General features: G+C 36.1%; 1 protein-coding gene and 1 long non-coding RNA gene across 2 annotated transcripts; one reads left to right on the top strand and one right to left on the bottom strand.

Annotated features, from left to right (window-relative positions):
* Positions 1 to 736: 736 nt before the first annotated feature.
* Positions 737 to 1,954, bottom strand: LOC149041642 (uncharacterized). Its single transcript, XR_016179290.1, has 2 exons — positions 1,715 to 1,954; positions 737 to 1,315 (listed from the first exon to the last, which is right to left on the bottom strand). It is a non-coding gene; the product is annotated as an uncharacterized LOC149041642 (long non-coding RNA).
* Positions 1,955 to 2,113: 159 nt separating this feature from the next.
* LOC113672038 (transmembrane protein 135) lies at positions 2,114 to 14,680 on the top strand. The gene is made up of 14 exons (XM_027188311.2): positions 2,114 to 2,532; positions 3,715 to 3,842; positions 4,790 to 4,916; positions 5,406 to 5,471; positions 6,717 to 6,763; positions 7,544 to 7,588; positions 7,913 to 8,014; positions 8,971 to 9,065; positions 9,406 to 9,485; positions 10,044 to 10,107; positions 10,568 to 10,644; positions 11,196 to 11,294; positions 11,731 to 11,798; positions 13,258 to 14,680. Exons 1-14 carry the CDS (start codon positions 2,377 to 2,379, stop codon positions 13,358 to 13,360), a joined length of 1,257 nt encoding a protein of 418 aa, XP_027044112.2. The 5' UTR covers positions 2,114 to 2,376; the 3' UTR covers positions 13,361 to 14,680.
* The last annotated feature ends 1,934 nt before the right edge of the window (positions 14,681 to 16,614 follow it).

The following is a 16,614-nucleotide window of genomic DNA, read 5'->3' as shown; positions in this document are numbered from 1 at the left end:
TTCGCTTAACATTAAGCGAACTGAAGCATGTTCCTCCTATTTCGAGCAAGTATGTTTCGCCCTCGTATATGAAAGAGAAAGAACCTGTAATCACCAGTTACTTTCCTGACCTACTCAATAAATGACAGAACAAATTAAACTGGAAACAGAATCGCTCATTCATGACGGTAGCCTTTCTGAGTTTATAATTTTATTTTCCTTATGGGGAAGTGTTAATGAAAAGTCAACAATGATGCTACTATCTGATTTAATTTAGCGGCAGAGCAGTGCCGGGCTATAAAACGTTGACTCCCTTAGCACTCAGTGGATTCCACGATTGTTTTCCTTCAATTGGTTGCCAATATTTCATGCTTTATTCATTTTCCCATAAATTTAATAATCAGGTTGAGAGAGCTAAAAAAAAAAGGACTGAAGGGGGCAAGGAAGCCCTTGGGAACTACAGGGCTTTTATACCCTTTTACAAGATGGACTCCCTGTTGCAAATATTATGATCACAGTTTAACCCTTTACATCATATTCTCCATACTGTTCTTTATACATTTCCTAAGATGCTGACAAGGAGAATTTGTTTACTGATCAAGAGCTTCTTTAGTTGGTGATCATTTCCTTCATTCTCTTGACCTTAATGTGTGATTCAGGGGTGACATTATAGGAAGAAATGAAATGCGAGTCACTCTTAGGGTTTACACGGTTAAAGGTAGAATAGTGACGAGTCAAAGGCAGAGTAGAAACAAACTTAAATCGTTACTTTAATCTACTTTTATTTGTATTAAGAATAAAAAAAACGGAAACAGAGAGGGAGCTGAATGTGAATTGATATATATTATTATGTAAGATATGATGAGTTTATGATATGGGGAATGCTTTACAATATGAAACAAAATTATTTAACATCTTGCCAAACTGATTTGAGGCAAACTTCAACTTTTTCTTCTTCTACCACTTATCCTGATTTGTAACAATTTGTATCCTGCTGTGCGTTTACCAATGAGAAAACTCAGCTGTTCATTTTTCAGCAAAGCGACATTCCAAACATAATTAAGCTGATCAGTCTGTGCAGAAACTCGAAAATTTTACTCAGAAATTTTCTTCTGGTCTTATTATTGTGAATGAAACCTCCTGCCCAAAAGAGGCTTTCCACATGATTTATTCGGTATCCTTTACAGTGCAGCTGACCTCAGAGGACCTGGGAAGGAATAGACTTAATGAGCGGGCTTTTGGTGTTTCCCTTATCCAGTACTTCCTCTCTCACGGTGAGAGCCACGTTCTTCAACACATCATTGGTCATTATATCACCATTAGTTTATTCGAGGACCTGTTATGGACAAAAAAGAAACTGGATATTTCAGTGAAGTTTCTGGTTTTGGTGACTAAGCTAAGCCACAAGTTTCTCGGCAACGTTTGATATGTTTAAGAATTTTGAACATTGGTTTTTTACTTTTTTGCTACACTTATTAGCTTTTGAAAGAAAGGTCACCTGTAACTCAACTAGTTTATACTGTGTAGGGACCCTAGTTAGATGCCTGTCCACGAGGTCAGCGGTATCACGTGGCACGTTGTAGCTTGTCACAAGCCCTTAGTATCTCACAAAAAGTAGATTATTTGCATATTACCCTCTAATATATTCTGTGGAATAGGCGTTCTATTCCAAAAATAAAATTTTGTTAAGAAGCAAAGTGCGAATAAAATCTACATATAATGTGAAGGATCTAACCTTTAACCCACAACAAAACCAACTTTAAGCCCAAACAAGTCCAGAAAAAACAGCTACATTTCGGCACTTTTTCGGCGACTTTTTGGAAATTCGGCAACTTTTCGGCAACTTTTTGGCACTTTTATCGGCAACTTGTGGCTACGCCTATTGGTGACCCCTGCAATCATTTCAGATACCCCTCTTCTCGCAGCTTGAATTGACTGTTAGGGATTTTCAAACCAGGGTTGTAACGTGGATTTTTTCATAAGGTCTCTACGAAGTCAGTCTAAGCTGCACTGAAGTAAACAACAAAATTCAGTATTCTCTTATAAAGACTTGCTCGCTCGTGGCTGTATGCTTGTTTTTTCACTTTTGCTTTCACAGCCTCCCCATTGTTTGCCTCCCCATGATATCTTTTTTAAATTTGAATGGTGCTGGTCTCTCTTCAGTCAGTCGAATTCTAGCTCAGTCACAGCGCGGTAACGGTTCAGTTCGATCAGGGAAGTAGACCGTAGTTAGATACTTAGTAAACTTCACTTTCAAAATCTGACGGGCAATATTAGCGAACACTTGTCTTTCTCTAACCCAGTCCTCTCGCCGTCAATTCGGTGCAATATGGCGGTTATTCACATCAAATAATATTGCACTAATGTCTCAAGAACAAGTCATCGGACGGTGACAGTATGGTTGTTTTTTCAAAAATATTACATCCTTTTACCTCTAGGATTTCGTGTCACGAATTAGCACATACGTGGACTCCATCATGTTCTTCTGCGGCTGCAGGAATCTTTCGTTCGTGTTTTGTGGAATCCTTGAAAATTTATGGTCTCCTTTACATGGTAAGATGGCACTACAAAAATAATTATTTGCAAATTTTGATGACTTTTGATATCACATAGTAATGTAAGCTTATATATCAGGTAGTCTATATCTATAATACTAAAAAAACGGCTTTTGTATTAATAGTATCGTACTCCAAAAATCTTTGGTTAGTGGAAACCATAAATCCTACGGTCAGCACAAATACTTGTCTGAGGAATATTTCTCCATGTTACGTAATTGTTGAGAGTGTTAGAGCACGTTTTCGGTGTTCACAGTAAAAGGAAGCAAAGTTGTTTTAAAAATCGTCACGAAGCCTTGAATGGCGTGTCAAGTTTCTCTTGTGAATCAATTGAAAATGCTATGTTCCTAAGTCTTGGAATGTTATTATATCTCCCCACATGCCCAGGGAACAGAATTGAAGGAGTTGATCTGGATATTCTCTCCCTGTTGAATATTACATCCTTATGCCTTCAGATGATTCTGAATTAAAAAACAGGATTCTCTAATCTCCTCTTGGAATTGTAATTACAGGCTCCATACAGTTTTATTGAAGGTTGTTACTTATTTAAAATTCCAGTTGGAGGAAGACACATCCAGGAATAACAATGTGATTTTGTTTTTCCTAATCACAAATGTAATTAAAATTATGTAATCCCATAAGTCTGTAATGGCATTGTTTAGTAGCAGAGAAAATCACACACCCAAGAAACCATGTCTTGTTTTCGTATACCACCTAGTAGCTTTGCTTAAGTTGACACCAAAAGGAGGCTACTAACAAACAATGGCTATTGTTATATACCTAGACTTTCTCCTAACAAAACAAGCACTGTGATTGGTTGATTCTTGGTCACATGCCCCTGATCGAATTCTAATGTATTCCAACTAGGATACAATTGTGCAGTTGTTGTCTGTGCACCAATTACAACAGCACATGATTGTTTAGGAGAAAGTCTAAATATGTAAAAAAGCACTTAATGTATGGTCCCTCAGGAAACTAGTCAGACTTGTTTTCCCTCAAGTTGATGGAAAGAGCAAACTCAGAAATGTTACATGGAAAACCAAATAAATAGTTGTGTTGGACATAAAACTTTTGGTTTGAAATTGTATCCATTTATGCTCTACACTTTTTCCAGTGTATCTATTATTAATATGAATGTGATATATTTATCATCTTTGGGTACTTCCAATTTTATTTGAAGATTGGTGGTATTCTGAGGAGGGCTGATGTAAAGTACTTTAAATATAAGTATCTACTGGATGTAATCAGGTCATCCTGTTTTCTGGCTGTCAATGGTGGAGGACTGGTGGTTTATGTCTGTCTATTAAGGTCTGTTTACTTTGATGATTTTGTTATAGTCTTGATAACCCTTTAACTCCTGTGAGTGACCAAGACAGAATTTCTCCTTACAACATCAACACAATATCAACCAGATAAGTGATGGGAATAAAGGAAAATATCAATTTGGAGATAATTAGTTGATCCCATACTAAATTCTCTGAACTAACATTAAAAGAATTGTATGGTTGACAATAAGGAGAAATACAAATTTGATCTGGGAGTTAAAGGGTTAAGACTATTGCAGTAGACTTAGTGTTATGATGTTGTTGCCCTCCTGAAGTCTGCGTTGCTATGCTTGAGAGGCTCACAGTGTATGTGAAGAGCTCCGCTGAACATTACAGACAACAATTTTGAAATTGATTTAGGAACTAAGGAGATTTTAAGATTGGAGCATTTAATATTCCTCACATTTAGGATTAGTAGGGGCTTTGGAATTAGGAGCATAAGATTTTAGGATTAGAACTTTTAATATTCTTCACATTACTATTATTACTTTCTTTTTTATTATTATCTTGTCCTTCTTTAAAGTTCAAGGAGGAAACATAAATGAAGCATGTATCCGTTAGTTTCTCCAAGATTTTTATTGGACATTTTAATGTATTTTTTGATTTTTAAAGGATTTTATCATAATTTTTGTAAATAATTTTTAGCAATTACAGTGAATAAAGGAATTTTATTTTAGTCAGTAAAGAAGAGATATATGATGTAAATGTGGATTTTTAATTTCCTGAAGTCTTTTACCATATACCTTGTGATATCGCATGTTTTCTTGGTTTGAAATGTTTCAAATCAGTTTCAATTAATAGTCAAATTATGATGATGGATATAACATAAAGAAAATTGATTTATAAAAATAAGTCAAATGTGTTTAAAATAGCAGGCCGTAGTACATTGGTCAATACCCAATGTGAAGAACATTTTTTCTTCTTTGTCAGGAAGCTCATTGGATCTTTCAGCTACCTGTCAACTGTGTTTCTCCCTGGATTTCTAGCATCTCTTACTGCCATTCTAGTTGAGAAAAAAAGCAGAAGAGGCACCCTTGCACTATACATGACAAATTTGGTAACTATCCTTAAATAACAGATATTTTTATAATTTTCATCATCTTTGTACATTTTTATAAATACCTATTTAAGGTTAATGGTGGTGTCTTAATTCCAGGCTTCTCCGTGAACTCTTATGATTGGAGGGATTTGTTTTAATCAGAGCCAACCTCCAAGAAGCAATTCATCATTATAAAATGCTTTTGCCAATATATTTTTTGTATGACAGGAACTTCTGTGCTCCAACTCTTTTTTTCTTCAAGGCAATTTCGTCAAAGAAAAAGACAAAGGGAAAGGTTTAACCATTGCTGTTATGTTCCTGGAGGTTGTCAAATATCTTCTGCCTGTTGGCTTCCTCTTTTCCCCTCTCAATTTTGGGGTTTGACAGAGGGAATGATAAAGAAAAATGTCAATGGAGAGAGTTGTGGGGTTGAATCATTTCAAACCCAACAACTTTGTTTGTCAGTTGAGGAATATGACTGTACTTTTCTATCTGTGTAAACCTTAGGGTGTTGAAACAACTTACAACATGCTAAAGGAGAGGGGTCTCATTCATCCTGTTCCTAATGGAGAGGTATGCTTTATACAATATATATATATATGTATATAGTATATATTACCATCAACTTGCAGTGTTGTGATGTGCCCTGTCCATGTCCATGAGACTCACTGGTGATGATGGAACTGGAAGACTGAACTGCAAAAAATAATTTTGTTGGGATGTGTTTATTTTTCTGTTTTTAGAATGAAAATTTTGTATAACAATGGAGAGTTTGCCTAATGAACCAATTCCCTTAACTGCCACAGCCAATCCCATTTTCTGTAACATGTGGACTAAGGCTATAACTACTGCTTCAGTGTGATACTTAGAAAAAAATCAGTTGAAATTTGATTATTTTCTCTGAAATGCTTGCAGTGAAAATCCACTTAGTAGTACATGCCTAAGGAAAAGGGTCCATTTCCTAAACTAAGTTTTCCACTCCAGGTTACTCTCACCCTTGTCCCCCCTTCCCATGTATTTCCCGAACTTCCCTTGATACTTAACCCTTTAACCCCTAAGAGTGACTAGCATCTAATTTCTCCTCACAATATAACCACTGAATCAAACATTAATGTCATGAGAATAATGGAAATGATCACCAACAAAAGAAACTCTTGATTATTAAACAAATTCTCCTTGTTAGCACCACAAGAAATGTATCATGAACAGTATGGAGAATATGTCTACTGATGTTAGGGTAAAAAGGGTTAATTGGTAACCAATTATACTCCTGGATGGAGAGAGTTACTGAGAGGGTTAAATGTCTTACCCAACAACACAAAACAATGATGTAGCTGGAGTGTAAACCCTTTATATTGATCATGAATCCCAGGCGCAAACTAGCAGTTCATTTCATAGAAAAAAAATTCTCTCAGAGTGTATACAAGTGTTTGTCGAAACAAAAAAAAATCTGGAATTCAGAGTTTCAAAAAATAAATCATTTGTCATATGATTTATGATCATATTGTTCCCTGTAAGATGCTTGCAGTGAAAATTCCCTGAGGGGTACATTCTAAAAGAGAGGGCTTATTTCCTAAACTGACCAACTTTTACCCTTGCAAAGCAGATGTTGTCTGTCATAATTTCCCACAAAATTTTTAAAGATCATCTTCATCAATTATGTGTGAGAGTCTCAATGTGACCAGCCTGATATATTGACTCTTCTGGTAGCTTTGCTTTTGAAGAGCAAAAACAATTGGGAGGAGAGTAGAGATAATGACAGTAAATAATGTTATTCAACGCTGTTAATGTTTACAGAGGTTTTTCTTGTTTCGGTAGATTCTGTTGTTCTGTATTGCAACAGCCATCATGATGTACCTTTATAAGTAAGTAGTGCTGTGGTTAAAAAATCTCTTTCAAATACTCCCTTAACTTAGAATCAAATTGCATGTGTCCATCACCCACCTTTAGGCCTTATTAACCAGCTAATTTGCTTTATACATAGCTGTTTACCTAGGGCCTCTCCACCTCAGCAGACAAAACAAGAACTGTTGTGAAAAAATCAAAGGACAAATTTGTCATGACAAATTTTTGTTTCATCAGTTGTATTTGGATTAAAAATTTCAAAGCTGTCAAGTTCTGTCAGCATCTGTTCTGTTCACAAGACCAGCCATATAGAATTCCATCTCCAATTTCTAGGATTTATCTGAAATCATTTAAAAATTTTAGAAGCCCCAAGTTTTGCAACAAAAGAAAATTTTTGCCTGTCTTGTAGACTGATTTCAGTTCAATTACATGTTGGTCATAGCTTTTACGACAAATGATCTATAAATTTATCACAGTTTTGCTTATTTAGTTGATCTTATCCAATTTTTTGGGACAAATTTTGTTAGTGGTGTGTTTGAAGATTTGTCCACTTCAGCCAAAATTTGTCAAGTCACAACAAACCATCCACACTTGTGAAATGTTAGTGATGACAGGAAATTTGTCTAATTAATAAAAAATTTTGTTCAGCCTCTGTCCAACAGTTCTCTTCCAAGTTTCCCTAAACACAGCTTTATACTTTCATATATTCATGTAGTCATGATACAACCAGAGTACAGTTTAGTCTTTCAAATGGAACTTCAGGTAGTAATGGATATTTATATAATTTCTTTTACAATTAGGAAAAAGGAAGGTCTTACAGATGGTGTTTTGAATTCTTTAGTAAGGTATGTGATGAAATATCTGATTGGGAAATCTCACCATCTTAACCCTTCCACTCTCAAGATCTCATTGGGAATTTTCCTTACTATTTTCCATACAATTCTTATAAAATTAGTCTGGGGGATTTGGTAGTGGATCAACTAATGGTTCCAAATTGATATTTTTCTTTATTCTCACCAGTGGTCTACTTTATATTATAAGGGGAAATTCTGTCTTGGTTGCTCTGGGAGTTGAAGGGTTCATTATATTTTTGTGAATAAATTAGTCTTAAAACCTTCTGAAAGGATTAACTCAGGGTAAGTCATGGTACTCTGATTTATTCTTTGAAGGTTTTTTTTGGGTCCAAATGATCACAGTCCTGGCCAAGAAGTCGACAGTTTAAAAGCAAGTCTCTCAATCAACATTCGAGAAAGTCAGATGCAGCGAAAATGGTTAGTATTTGTTATGACATTTAAACATACAAAAAGATGATAAACAGAGAGAAGATATTAATTAGGCAGAACACCCCTTTTCTCTTTTTGTAATCAGAGCTACAGGAGTTGAATGAAACCACACATAATTTGGATTTGTTGGTTAAGGGTCACTACAAACATGTAGACAGTTTTAGCAGAGGAAGGACTCTGAGTTGCATGTTGATTTGAAAATTCTTCTTTCAGTTTTTTTTCCTATAGTCAGCTCACAGCTTCAACCTACGAGGTTGGAAATTTTGTTGTTAATTATCTCTGCTCATCATCCCACCTGTGCAATGTTGAATGAGCAATTTTATGGCACAGAAGCTAGTAATACCTAAAAATAAATTAAGAAATAGTGGTGCAGAGACTTATTTTGTGAGTCATTGGTCAAAACTGGATGCTTTTTGTAAATTTACCAACTTCATTCAAAAATTTATTGTGTGTCCTTTGGTCACAAGGTTCTCTGTTGGTGTTCACTGTTGTGAAATTCACATCCTGCAAATAACAACAGTCATAGTAGGTATTACAATTGTTAGGACATCATGCCTAAGCTAAACTACTAATCTTAGGTAGCAAAGCTGCCTTAGCAAGCAACTACAAAAAAAGCAAAATACTCACCCTTTCTCTATTACCACTATGTCTTATAACCCTGAAAACCAAAGTGCCTTGCTGTACAAATAATCCTGTTGGAAGAACAGACTAGGAAAAAGAAATTTTACATCATTTTCAGAGTTACTGCAAGACACCCAAACAGTGCACTTCTGCTTGTTATTCTTAACGTTTAGCCTTTTTTATTACAATTGTAAATTTATGATTAAATTTATGCCAAAGTAACAAAAGTGTAAGGCATTAAGTCTTAAAAGAGTGTGTTAATAATCTTAACTATTCTTGGGATTGTTTTAATTGTTTTTATTTTTCAAAATATTGTGTTGCAGGCTACAACCAACACTAAAGGCCTTTGGTACTGGTTACATTGTGCAATTGGTGCCCATGCTTCTTGGACAAATAAGACATGTATTTAAAAGACCAGGTTTGTACAAAAGACGTCATCTTTTCTCAGCCTTTCCATTAATTTCCATAAATGCTTTCTATTACATTTAAAATTACTTTATAGCACTATCAGTAACACTGTAAGTGTCATCACCCCTGAATCAAATATAACTTAATAAGTTGTTGATTGTTAATCTAATTATCCTTGTTGGCACCTGTAGAAATGTATAGAGATCAGTATGCAGAGTATGCATACTGTCCACAATGTGTGGATACTTAAGGTTTTATAACTCAAGTTCACTTATAACAGTGTGTTTCATAAAACACAAGGTTTGTTATTATGCATTATTTAGTGTTTCTATCCATTTTTACTTTATTAGGGAAGCTATTGAGATTGTTTTATAATGAGGACTGTCTTAGATGTGGTGTATTCCTGGGAAGTTTTGTTGCAATTTTTAAGGTGTGTGAACCAAACATTGCATTTTTAGCAATTTTGCTGTAGTTTGGTATTCTGATTGATGTATGTTCATTATATCAAAGATTGTGCCATAGGGAAAACTCTCAATTATCTACTGAATTGGCAGGAGGCCCACTCAAAAAGAGGTATATTCAGAGCCATTCCAGTATACCTCAAGATACACAATCCACTAAGCAGTCTCCTCCTTCAAAAGCATATGGAGAACATCCCTAAGGATAGAACAAAAGGGAAGGAGAACTGTGAAACCACACTGCCAAACCTTGTATGTGAATCCTTAACAGCCTCTGCAGTTACATTATCCTCCTTCCTGTCCTCTATTTACCTGGGTAGCCACTAGTGAGCCTGTAGTTCCCATGAACAATGCCTCTGAAGCTTTGATTTAAAGTCAACTCATGCTTGTTAAACATTTACCTTTTGGTTACCTCAACAGGTTTTGAGGAAATCCATGATTTCTTTTGGTAGTAATTAATAGAGATGAGTTGTTCCAGCCTTTAGCTATGACAATTTACTTGTTTTTGGTAACTTGTTATTTTGCTCTAGACTGTTGAATGGGTGTCAGGACTCTTGAGAAATAAAAGAGATGAATTGAATGGATTAATAGCAGGTAGGATTGGTATATCTTTAGTGAAATCTGTGTTTTGAAAACTCTCGCTCATGTTCGTTTATTACAGGGGGTCTGTGCAATGAAAGTTAAGCAGCACTTGAAATCCAAGGAGGATAGAATGAATAATCTGGGCGTTTCTGTTAAATAGAATAATAACGTTTCAAAAGTGAACAATATCACCTTCAATGTCATTGGATAGAAATGAAACTGAATTTCGTCATGAAGCTCACGTCTGCTCGAGGTGTCTGCTATAAACAGATTCATTTTACAGTAATCAAAGGAGGAAAGTTTGGAATTTGGGCTAGTGTAAGCTTGACATACGGTCTGCCTATTACAAGTTGACTCTATGTATCAACAACATATGTGTTATTGTGGCTGATGAAGTTGAGTTGAACCAAACGAAATTTTTCACCCACAAAGCATCATCTGTATGCATAACTTGCCTATTTTCTTCTTGTAGGTGGAGCAGCCGGTCTGTCCATGATATTTTACAGAAGTTCAAGTATAGCTTTGTACCTAGCTTCTAAAATTTCCGAGGTAGTTATAAAAAAATACATTTGATACTGAAAAGATGGTAAATGCGATTCTTTAAGAATGTTTGTGAACACTGCTTGTCTGGCAGAAGTAAATCCATTGAGAACTCATTTTCTGTCATGTCACGTCCAAAGCTCAAAATTGTTGAAAAATATTCAGCATATTGATTCCCTTGCTACTTTAGTTACAGTCCATATTTTTGCGATTTGACGCCACTTTTGGGATCAAAAAAGAATTTCTAAAAGACAGGTGTCTGGTCATTGAGGGTTGAATTTGATTGGCCTTTATGTAGATGGGACCATTTCCAGTGTACAGATGCGATGTGACTTCACCCTTTTCCCTTTCTTAATGGAATAGAAGCACACTTCAAGGGCGTGGGGTGGGGGGGGGGGGGGTGAAAGATCCTGGCTAGGTCCCTACACAGAGTAACCCTTATGCCTCCGAGCAAGTTCTACCGAATGTTGTTTACTTGCTCTTTGTTCCTGCTTCACAGTCGATGAGAGGCATGAAGTGTACGAACAGGTAGATTAAAATGAAGAAAATTTGTCTTTCAGCTTTTGTACAAGCATGGTATATCAGCCGGGATTCTTCCTTCCATTCCTTATGCAGAGATCTTAGCGTATTCTTTCTCAACTGCATTCCTCTTTCATGCGGTAAGAAAACCGTATTTTCATACTTGAGGTGTCTTGCTCTGCAAAGAGTAGGCCTTGTGCTGTTAAAAGCGTCATATAAACTTGACAACACTATTAGAGCCTATTTTGATTTCCGTTCGTAGTATGAGTGGAATCGATTTACTTATGACGGTGAAGAAGCAGAATTTTGTTAATGTTGACCTCATAAATGCATCTATGCGTCTGTCAATAGATCATCAGTAAAAACCATTCAAAAGGCGTGTTTAGTTCATTTTATGACCTGTTATTTTGCGATACAGCCAGCCGGACTTGTCGACACCCGTTTAGTCATGCACCAATTCTAGGGTACAGTTAGTCTTCCTGTGCTCTTAAGCACTAATAGTAGCACTTGACACACCCCCCCCCCTCCCCCCATCTCAAAATACTATCATTCTAATTTTTGTTCATGTCATCGTAGTGCACCTGGGAAGTTCACAGTGTGCGGCCATCATATTGGCGGTATCTAAACGTTGTGACGGCCAAGAGGTTGGGGCAAACTCACTCTACCATTATGTATCATGCAAGTTCACATCGAAAGTAAAATGGCTGTAATGCAGTGTAACAAGTATACAGACAGTTAAAAATTCTGAGAGTAGCTGTCGATCGTGTGGCGTGGTAGTCCAGGTATGGGTAGTCCTGAAAACGACAGTGAGCCGGCTAGCCCTTTGCAGGACTTCCTTAACCCCGGACGATCCAAACTGTGTCTGGTTCTCAGTAAGAGGAGACGAGCAAGAGAGCATGCGAGCGACTAACGGCGGTTGTGGCTGCTAGAGAGACAGCTTTTCCCGTTCATCTTTATCTTCATTTTGCTTGATTCCCCCTTTCCTCCTCCCCCCCCCCCCCCCCCCCCCACATCCCTTGACGTTTTTCGCGAGGCAGCTCATTTCCATTAGCTGAGAGCAGGCTACAGACGATCACATCATCACACTATAGGTTTTAGTTGGTCTTTAGTATGGATTTACTCGCAAAAATGAAATATGTTGATATTTATGTATTATATATATGTTTTATTTCCTCTTGTTGAAAAGTTTTGATGCTTGTAGCTTTTCATGGTGTTTGATAAAAAAAATATAGAGTTATTTAGGATAATAATACTGTTGTAAATAACCTGGTAAAGAAGGCTAAAAAATATTTTTAGATGTCGACTAGAATTAACAATAATTCATAAGGGAGATAAGTTGCAATTAATCGCAAGTAAATCAGTATACCATTGGAAATGAATACAGCAAACATGTGCTTGCAGAAACCCTTTGATATGACAACTCACTGGTTCAAAGGTGCATTTCAAATGGAAAAGAAAAGTTCGATGAACCTGATTAAATTGTTTGTGGTTTATGGCCATTCATTACCATATTTTCATTCTTTGCGAAAAAAACTTGAAGAAAACCACAAAATACAAACATGGGCCTACTGAAAAATTGCTAAACTAGTAATAGTGGACCAAAAAAAGAATGGAGAAGATCCTGCTCCCTCGGATGGAAAGCCATTCCGTCACGGCTAACCCATGGACTTCTAGTCGGCAGGTTCATAAACATTTTTCATGTTCTAATTTGAAATTGTTTCGTTAAACCACAACATGCAGTTGTTGTTGGGGCCAAAGAATTATAGAAATCTGCTGGAAAATTCATTTCATGTGTTTAATTAAAAGGAACACGAGAAAAACCCCATTCGGGTTCTCCTTGTCAACAAGCACGTAAGAAACTATACAAAATTCAGTAAGCAAAAAAAATTGAGAGCGAATAGTGCGATCTCTAGCTCGGCCTCAGTTACAAGAACTTTCCATAACTTTACCAATCAAAGTCTTTGCTATATTTTTTTTCTTAAGGTTTGTGTAAATGTAATTTAAAAACGATAGTTTTTTAGTCATTTGGAAATTTTTTTAGTTGAGTTTTCTTCCAGGGTAGATCAGTTCTAAAACGCTGTTGTGTTTTTTATTTACACGCAGGTTTTGTGAATTAAACAGAGCGAAAGTGGATGAGATATTTGGTACAGAGAGCAGTAGGTTATTTCCAAAGGATGATTTGTATAGGTCTTTAACGAGAAGGTAGTGGTAATCAATTTGGAAAATAAGGAATCGAATGCCTAATTAACAATTAGCCTGTTTGATAATAAATATTGTTAGCAAGGGAGATTTAAATATTCTAGTAAATAGCCTTTGAAAGTAAGAATGTTACAATATTTCTTCTCGTCTGAAAGCATATGAGTAGATAAATTTAGTAATGTGTAACCAATCAGAAAGACTTACTTCAACCACGCTATAATCGGGGTCCTGATAGGGAACTTCATCTTACAGCTGACACGTGGTTTGAAAGATGACGCAGGCGAGAATCGGATTTGAAAATTGTGCAATCCGATTGGTCAATTAATCTCGTAGGTGAAATACAGCTTTCTGATTGGTTATTTGCCTAGTGCATCCTAGGTTACTTCTCAGGTTGCTTTCTTTGGCTGTAGCATAGGCACGCAAACCGCTCTCTTTGGTAAAATTTTTGTACGAAAAATTCCTCTTGAGAAATTAAAGAGATTTAACATCCAAATTGTAGTTTAGACGATTCTTAGTGAAATGGTCTTTCAACAATAGCTGCGTGTTACTGCTAACAGTGATATGTTGTAAATAATGGTAATTGAACTGAGTGGAGTGCAATTTGGGCTGAAATCATACGCGTGATTCCAAAATTGAACGAGCGCGCAGCGCGAGTTCGATTTGAAATCACAAGTATGATTTCAGACCAAAATTGCACAACACGAGGTTCAATTACCACTTTATTACATCCGTTTTGAAATCGCCCAAATACAGGACTTGGTCAGTTCAAATATTTTATTAATACAATCGGCTGAGCTGGTTTGAAATTAAATTCATCCATTTTTTGGGAGGAAAAAATAAGAGTTTTGGAAACAAAAGTTGCAAAATTTGCCATATGATACTCCATGTCTTTCATCTTCCTGCAATATGATCGGTTACTTTAAACAAGCCTTGAAGTCTGATTGGTTGTTTTGTTTTTAGTGTAGCCTCCTCACTGGCTGGGGAAAAGATGCGATTTAAAGCAAAAAATGGTGCAATTTGTGAATAAATCGCACCAATTAGAGCCAATCAGATTACAGGGACCATAAGTGATTTCAAAATGGGTGTAATAAGTCATATTACCTATCTTTTGTCAGAACAAGAATTCAAGATGCTCAAGTATTCTTATATCATAGACAACCAAAAGTTACTGGTCTTCCTATCATTTTATATCAAGTATAAGTAACCAAGGAAAAAAATCAGTCAAATCCTTTAATTTCAATCCCTTCTCTTCCAGAGTAAATGGTCGTTTCCAGTAAATGGTAGTTTCGGAGGTTGAATTAAACCAAATAAAGTATCATTCCCCGCATCATCATTCAATAGCGTTGGTATTCTTAGATTCTATTTCTATCTTCGTTGATTTAATCACCAACAGATTGGCAAATAATTTATTTACGACTGATTGATTGGCTTTTTGATTTACTAATTGACTGACGAATCATGATCAGTTTGATAGATTTATCATTTGTTTGTTTGTTTGATTTAATGATAATCGACTATTCATAATCGACTTGAAGTAGGTAGGCCTCTTTCGCGAGAGGTATAAGCTTGGTGCAGAGTCGGTTAATCTTTAGAATGATGATGAACAGCTTCGAATGCAGTGTAAGGCTCATATTTCCTCTCCAACAAATTAAATACAACAGCCAATAGTTTAGAATAAGGATTGATAAGCTGAAGTGCTTCGCAGATTTGAATAGCTGAATCGTTTTGCCTCTGTCTTTTGACCCCACATATGAAGAAGGACGTTATCAAATTGTTTTGGGGGAATAGGAAGGGTTTTTTAATTTTTTTGTAATTTTTTTTTTGTACTGAAGTCTCTTTGTTAGACATACATCAAACCCATAAATATAAATACAAAAGATATCAACGCGAGTTGAGGGATGTTGAATTGGACAGTTCATTTTTATCCTAAAAATTCGATAACATATTTCAGCTATGATCGCTCCTTTCTTTTCGAACTTGATATTTCCTCGCCTATCCTTGTTAGGATTAAACTGCGGGCAGTCGCAAATGGTATTTTTCAGGGAAACGCTGTCTACGAACGATCTATATGAGGAAGTTGTGGGTTTAAATCCCAACTTCTGGTGACTAAAAGAGGATATTTTTTACCCTAACGCGTAGGATTAGTTACAAATATTTCCTGATTTTGATCTCAAGGCCGGTACTGTGGTCGAAAACGTGATACAAGGGAGTGTGGAAATTTAAGCAATTCAATTGATGCAACTGAAACTGGCAAAGGATATAATTATTCACGAAAGGCGTGGGATAAAAACAGCGCTAACACAACAGAGTGTGGAACGAGAAATTGGAAATATTTGTTATTTGCAACATAAACAACACTAGGAGTCACGCCGCGCTAAGTATCTCCTTCGTAATTTTGATCTACATTCATCTGCAGTAACTCTACAACGAAAACACTGAGCTCGTAGATTTTCATTGTCAGAGTTTTAACTTTGAGCATAAATATTTAGCTCTGTTTACATTTTTTTTCGTATTAATGAGATGTTTCAATCAGGTTAAGAAAGAAAGGCCGGAAGACTAAAAGAAGACGTGGGTTGTTTCTGAAGATTAGTATCATAGCCTGCTTCCTTTTTGTTTCTGTCTAGTTTTTTTTCTTTTCCGTTCCTCAATTTTCTTTTCTTTATCTCGAGATATCAATCTCCCTCTGTTTTAAGTCGCACGGTTTTTTTCAAAAAGATTTCGTGAAAGAATTGAACGTTGTTTGGGTTATTCGATAACTGAATAGAAAAAAACATACTCTCAGCATGTCTTATGCCATCATCGTAATCTCAAAATGAGAAATCTTGAGATATTTTTAACCTTTGGTATCACATCATTAACTCCTCGAAGTCTGTGGAAAAGAATCCGATCGATGTCAGTTATAAAACTTTATCATCGAATGACTCAAAGCATTCGAGACAAAAAAGGCGCCAAGTGACAACGGAAGGGCCACCAACCCCTTTGTCTCTTCATCCGGAAGACAACAGTGAAACCGCTGAACTTCAAAGTTATGCGCAGTTTTATAGTCAGTTGGATAAATATCACAACGCCTCTTCTACCACTTTACGTCCCATACGTCAGGAAACACAAAAGGAGCGGAATTTTAGTCTCAAAACAATAACGAGAACTGGAGATTTTTCCTTCAGGGTCGTACGGCAGAAATTTCAGATAATCGATGATCTACAGCTGTTATAATTTTCACCAAAACCCCATCAAAGACAAAAATTATTTGATTGCTGATGG

The sequence above is a fragment of the Pocillopora damicornis genome, chromosome 8 (genome assembly GCF_964200805.1).
Source record: "Pocillopora damicornis chromosome 8, jaPocDami1.2, whole genome shotgun sequence".
Taxonomy (NCBI): domain Eukaryota; kingdom Metazoa; phylum Cnidaria; class Anthozoa; order Scleractinia; family Pocilloporidae; genus Pocillopora; species Pocillopora damicornis.
This window is presented reverse-complemented; position numbering and strand designations above follow the sequence as displayed.